The 7086-nt window shown below is 35.2% G+C and overlaps 1 protein-coding gene across 5 annotated transcripts in view; it reads left to right on the top strand.

The window, feature by feature from the left end:
* LOC110465236 (multidrug resistance-associated protein 4-like) overlaps positions 1-7086 on the top strand; it is a 131730-nt gene that overhangs the window by 11205 nt on the left and 113439 nt on the right. For all 5 annotated transcript variants that reach the window (XM_021520936.1, XM_021520935.1, XM_021520932.1 and 2 more), the window contains exons 3-5: positions 1945-2062; positions 3001-3216; positions 5422-5511. In XM_021520936.1, the coding sequence (XP_021376611.1) occupies positions 1945-2062; positions 3001-3216; positions 5422-5511 (424 nt within the window). The remainder of the gene's footprint in view (positions 1-1944; positions 2063-3000; positions 3217-5421; positions 5512-7086) is intronic.

A 7086-nucleotide genomic window follows, 5' to 3' on the forward strand; every position in this document is an offset into this window, starting at 1 on the left:
TATTCTAGATACAAACATGTATATTCTAGATACAAACATGTTTATTCTAGATACAAACATGTACACTATATATATATATAAATAAACAAAATATAATATATTGACTTGTTGGTGTTTCATCTATTTACTGGTTCATCAAGCAATGATATCTGATAAACCAGTAAATGGGAAAAGCACTAGCAACTCAGACTTATAATAGGATTTAATATGATACATTATGGACGCAGGCTACAAGCCTATATATCCATATCAGTACATACAACAAAATTTACATTAAATGTACTTCAATTGTGTCAATTGAAAAGTTTTTAAAACTAAAAATTAAAAGTTATATTTTCACGTTTACAGAACTCATGTTAACCAATTTCAAACTGTATAACATTAGATGAATCAATGACATCCTGTGGAAGACTGTTCCATATATCAACAACACGGAAAGTAAAGAATTTTTTCCTTATATCAAGGTGACAGTGTTTTTTAAAAAGTTTGAAAAATTAGTTTAAATACTTTCATTTTATAATTCCACAGAGACTATTCGTATATGTCATTAAAAATTCTTCACTACAGGTAAGATTCTGTGGAAGTTATCTAAGTCACTGAGTAAAAAGATGTACATTTTCAATTGAATTCCAGCAATATAGTCATGGCTGGTCGTTTTACAACAATTAGACCAACCACAACCATTGGACTAAACTGAACTGAACACTAATGCTAACTGATATACGTTATCTGTATATAAATGTAAACAGTCATGAAGTTTTCGAAACTTGATTGCTGTTATACGATTACGATTCAAATTGCAGGTCATTATAAATCCTCAAATACCTACTACAAAGTCTCGCAAAATGCTAAAAATTATCCAAAAAAGTTTGCAGTGATTGACACAAAATATATTGTGAAACCTTGTAACTTGATCATTTGTCCAGCAAGTCTTGGTGTTATAAAGGGGTTTGGCGATACTTTGAGGGAGATGTTAAACAATTTGTATTGAAAATAGGAAACATTTATATGTGTTGGCGGTAAGCAAGGATGCAAACATGAAAAAGAAAGGAATTTTAACCTGTAGATCACATTTTCTATGCAAGGAATTTAATAGAAATGAAAAAGAAAGGAATTTTAACCTGAAGCTCACATACTCTATACAAGGAATTTAATAGAAATGAAAAAGAAAGGAATTTTAACCTGTAGATCACACTCTATACAAGGAATTAAATAGAATTGAAAAAGAAAAGAATTTTAACCTGAAGCTCACATACTCTATACAAGGAATTTAATAGAAATGAAAAAGAAAGGAATTTTAACCTGTAGCTCACATACCCTATACAAGGAATTTAATAGAAATGAAAAAGAAAGGAATTTTAACCTGAAGCTCACATACTCTGGACAAGGAATTAAATAGAATTGAAAAAGAAAAGAATTTTAACCTGAAGCTCACATACTCTGTACAAGGAATTTCATAGAACACATTTTCTATACAAGGATCTACATACATAATAGAAAATAGAAATGAAAAAAGGAAGAATTTTAACCTGTTGCTCTCATACTCTATACAAACATTCAGCCAAATGAGACGTTTGGTCACTGGCAATCAACTTTTCAAAAAGTAGCGAGTCCTGATCTGTTACACAAGATCCATGTAGTAACACACACACGAGGAGGAGGAGAACAACAGTGTTGTTTGGTACACAGACAGTTGAGTTGGGGATTCATGCTTATCTTGTGGGACTTGCCAAAAGTTTGAAAACCTCATATATCTGTTAGCTATGGGACTGACCATCATTTTCTGGATTCTCCTAAAAGTCTTCCAAAGATCACTGGATAAGGAAATTCGGGTGGTACATTTTTAGACTGAGATTCCTTTAGTGTTAACTACATGATGCACAAGAAAGGTATGTCAGTTTCTTTATTAAAATTATCAAAATCTTATTTTGATGTTTGTTTCAGAGAATGGGAGAAGGAACTGAAGAAGCAGGAGAGTGGAGGAAAGGCCAGCCTGCTGAAGGCTCTCGTTCGTATGTTTGGTTTCCAGTATATGCTCCTGGGGATCATCGTGTTTATAGAGGTTTGTATGCCCTCCCACCTACCATTAAGTGAGTGATAACATGCGTGTAAACTTCCGTCCGTCCACTTGTATTGAAATCTGCAAAGTCCAAATGAAATGACAATATCCTACATATTCAATGACACTGAAAACTTTTTTTTAACTCATTCACCCCTGAAGACACAATTGAACTCTTCCAATTCAGAGGTTGGATTAGTTCATCATGAAATTTCAGGGGTAAATGAGTTAATCAATAGAAAAGTATACAATCAAAATTTTCACTCACTTACATCAGGAAGTCCCCTTGCAAAATTTTGTTTCTTTTTATGATCATGTAGTCATGAATGAACAAATTCTGAACAAATGAAACCAAGAGCATATGATCACAGTAAAAGTCAAATGATCAATGATGTATTTGTATATACTGTAAATGTACAAATTTTAGCGGTAGTCCTGTTTTAGTATTTCAAGTGCTTAAATATTTCGCTAAATTATGATTGGGCGAATTGAAGTTGTGTATTGCTTTCTTTTACATTTTTTGTGGTACATCAATGTGCTAATCTGTTATAATTCAATAATGTGCTATGATCTGAATGCACTAAAATAAGTACACTTTCAGTATAGGAATTTAAGGATATCTTTTGGACTTCTACTTGCTTCGTATCAATGTAATGGATTTTTTCTGAGAGGCCAAAATATGTACTTGCAGAAATTTGTCTGTGAGGGATAACTTTACAGTATATTCTAAAATCAACATACTTTTTGCCAATATTAATGTGTTAGATTCGAACCATGCTGATTTTTTTTTTCACGATGGACACATGTATTGTAAACTTGTATTTGTAATAAGTTCAAAACCAGTTTCAGATATAAATTGAATTGACCAGTTATGTTTTAATTTCTTCAAAATAAATTTAACAATTTACAGTTATGTCAATACCAAAACATCTTGTTTTTAGGAAGGAACGAAGGTAGTGCAGCCGTTATTACTTGGGCAGTTGATACGATATTTCACGCCTGATTCCACCGTCAGTGAGAGGGATGCCTACCTCTATGCCATGGGGGTCAGTCTGTGTGCTATTGTGCTGGCCGTGGCCCATCATCCTTATTTCTTTGGGGTACAAAGGATTGGAATGCAGATGAGAGTTGCGTGTTGTTCCCTTTTATACAGAAAGGTAAAATTTTTGAATTTATTGTTAACTTCTTCACATGTGCAGATGATCACGAGGGTGTGCCGTGAAATGTACAATGCAAGCTTGTCTTCTCATTTTCTGGTTTGCATGTGTTGGTTTAATGTAAAACATCCATCACTCCTCAACCCAACGGTTAGAATTTGATGTTTACCAGTATTACAAAGCGTTGCTGACTGCTAAACTTCGAAAAATCTGATCCCGAGGGTTGAGATTACTCTATATACTTACATCCTGGTCCAGAGGGTTGAAATAACTCTATATACTTACATCCTGGTCCCGAGGGTTGAGATTACTCTATATACTTACATCCTGATCCCGAGGGTTGAGATTACTCTATGTACTTACATCCTGATCCTGAGGGTTAAGATTACTCTATGTACTTACATCCTGATCCCGAGGGTTGAGATTACTCTATATACTTACATCCTGATCCCGCGGGTTGAGATTACTCTATATACTTACATCCTGGTCCCGAGGGTTGAGATTACTCTATATACTTAAATCCTGATCCCGAGGGTTGAGATTACTCTATATACTTACATCCTTATCCCGAGGGTTGAGATTACTCTATATACTTACATCCTGGTCCCGAAGGTTGAGATTACTTTATATGCTTACATCCTGGTCCCAAGGGTTGAGATTACTCTATGTACTTACATCCTGATCCTGAGGGTTGAGATTACCCTATATACTTACATCTGATCCCGAGGGTTGAGATTACCCTATATACTTACATCCTGATCCTGAGGGTTGAGATTACTCTATATACTTACATCCTGATCCCGAGGGTTGAGATAACTCTATATACTTACATCATGATCCCAAGGGTTGAGATTACTCTATATACTCACATCCTGATCCTGAGGGTTGAGATTACTCTATATACTTACATCCTGATCCAGTGGGTTAAGATTACTCTATATATATACTTACATTCTGATCCCGAGGGTTGAGATTACTCTATATACTTACATCCTGGTCCCTAGGGTTGAGATTACTCTATATACTTACATCCTGGTACCGAGGGTTGAGATTACTCTATATACTTACATCCTGGTCCCGAGGGTTGAGATTCCTCTATATACTTACATCCTGATCCAGTGGGTTAAGATTACTCTATATATATACTTACATTCTGATCCCGAGGGTTGAGATTACTCTATATACTTACATCCTGATCCCGAGGGTTGAGATTACTCTATATACTTACACAGCATTTTTCCCCAACACTTTCTTACCATGTAAATAACTTGTAATGATCAACCCATAATGTACAATGCTGTCATTAGTGGTGCAACAAATATGCGACATAACTGACCCTGGGTACACTGCATAAGTTTATATTGCATTTTCGAAATGATATTGTTTCTGAGTAATGTCTTTCCCTGGGTAGGTAAACACAGGCTTTTCTCCCACCTCAGACAGAGATCTCCCACGATGTACCCCATGCTAGATTGTTCTATCTCGTCCAATCTGTATGGTGCCTTTACGTGATATTTCGCCGAATTTTTACACTGCGATGTATTCATCCAAACATTAACGGCTTGAAATTATCAATCTGCATTGTAAATATTTTGTTTTGTCGTTATATGTATTGTTTTGATGTTGTTGGATATCTTATGTTATAGTTGAAATATAATCTACACTTTGAAATGCGTTGTCTTCTTTATAAAGACAGACTATGTTTTTATGTGGAAGCATTCAAATGTAGCTTGATACCCCAGTCGTGATACTTGTAGTCTTTAGCAAAGTTAAATAGTTACACCTGGGTTGGGATGTTACAGAATCTTAGCCCTCGACTGAGATAACACGATCTCGCTCAGTTACAGGTAATAGATTTTATTAATTTTTTCTCTTGCGTAAATGGGAAGACACTTGTTGGTATGGGAAAATGTGTTGTCTCAGACTTGGTACAGAGATTTCAGCAAAATTTAATTACGTCAAAAGCAGAAAATATTTTCTCCCGGTCTGTTAATCAACAAGTTCTAAAATGATAAATTTGAATGGTTGAGACACCTGCTAAACAAGCTGAATGGTTGCAGTCACCTGCTAAACAAGCTGAATGGTCGCAGACACCTGCTAAACAAGCTGAATGGTTGAGACACCTGCTAAACAAGCTGGATGGTTTGAATTACTGTAAATGATTTTGTTAAATTCTGTGATTTAAAACACAATTTTATATTACAGTCGCTGCGGTTAAGTAACACAGCCTTGGGTCAAACAACAACTGGTCAAATTGTCAATCTAATGTCAAACGATGTCAACAGATTTGATACAGTAAGTATATAATAACCAGCATGAATCACTTGAGTCTATATATGTTTTGTTAGATCAATTTGACTACCAGCCCAGTTCAGTTCTGTTCTTGGGTGTGATTTGAAGCCTAAGAAAGAAACTAATGAAAGCTTAACTGTTTTAATTAAGAAAGTTTTTGATGAGTTTCCAATGGTAAGTCTCGGTCATTTATTGAATGGGATGCTACATTTATCGAGTTTGTGTTAAAACCCTGATGAAATACTTTCTGACTGGTCATTGGGTCGGTAGTATCTAATTATAAGCTTTGAACATGTTTATTTGGCTACTTGTAAGAAGTTTGAAATCACCAACTCACTGTGTGTCTTATCATTAAATATTTAATGTTTTTAACAACAGTTTGGTTTGAAATAAATCTAATAACCCTGAAATAATTGTGAAAATTAAAGGAAGATATGACATTCAGAAGGTATTGATAAGTTAATAGGTTATAAAGGCTCTCTTGAGTATATATATGGAAACCTCCCAATGTAACTGAACCTACCAAGATATTGTGTAAATTTATACCTTATAAGGGTTTAACACAACAGCGATTCTTCATCAAGTCAAGACCAATCTTTGTTAACATGTATACATACATTTCTTGTAGAATGGTTTCATGCCTCCACCCTGTTATGTGTGGGTGGTTGGGTAATAGTGTTGACCCACATCCGTCCTGTCCTGTCATCATTCATTGTCATGACAACTAACCCTTTCACCCCTAGGTAACTTTAGTACTCTACTATACATTCATCTGGACGAGTCCATTAAAGTCTACAGTGGTGAAAGGGTTAATTAACCGAATTCATTTCTATTTTAAACAAATTTTAAGGAAAGTTTTTACATAGTTCAAGATCTTAAGTTCATATTTCAGAGCCCCCAGTTATACAACACCCAGGTCACGATCACTGTAGATATTAATAGATTGATCACATGGCTAAGGAGGCATTCATGTCTGACAGATATTTTCGCAGTTTCTAAATACATCAGAAAGTTTATGTAGCTGTGAGAAAGTCTTAACTTTGCCACGAACAAACATCTATAAATGTTATTCTTAGTTTTACACATTGGTAAAGTCAAAAATTCAAGTTGATATGGGTATAGCCAAGGTCATCTTGCTTAGTCTTCTTCTTGCCCAAAGAAAAATGGACTGATGCTACACCTAACCAGTCAATGTAGAATAACCTCTTATTACTGCATCACATAATAATTCATGTGTTTTATTAGCTCACCTGGCACGAAGTGCCATGTGAGCTTATGCTGTGGCGCGGCGTCTGCCATCCGTCCGTCCGGCGTCAATATTTTACTTTAAACGACTTTTTCTTAATAACCGAAAGGCCTAGGGTGATGATATTTAGCCAGAAGCAAACTGGGATGAAGGGCTACAAAGTTTGTTAAAATTAATGACCTTCACCCATTTTCAAGGTCACTGGGGTCAAATATGTTAAAAAACTTTAAACATCTTCTTCTCGATAACCAAACTGCCCAGGGAGATGATATTTGGCCAGTAGCATGCTTGGGGGAAGGGCTACCAAGTTTGTTCAAATGAATGACTTTCAA

This window comes from Mizuhopecten yessoensis, unplaced genomic scaffold (assembly GCF_002113885.1).
Source record: "Mizuhopecten yessoensis strain PY_sf001 unplaced genomic scaffold, ASM211388v2 scaffold11065_2, whole genome shotgun sequence".
NCBI classification, from domain to species: domain Eukaryota; kingdom Metazoa; phylum Mollusca; class Bivalvia; order Pectinida; family Pectinidae; genus Mizuhopecten; species Mizuhopecten yessoensis.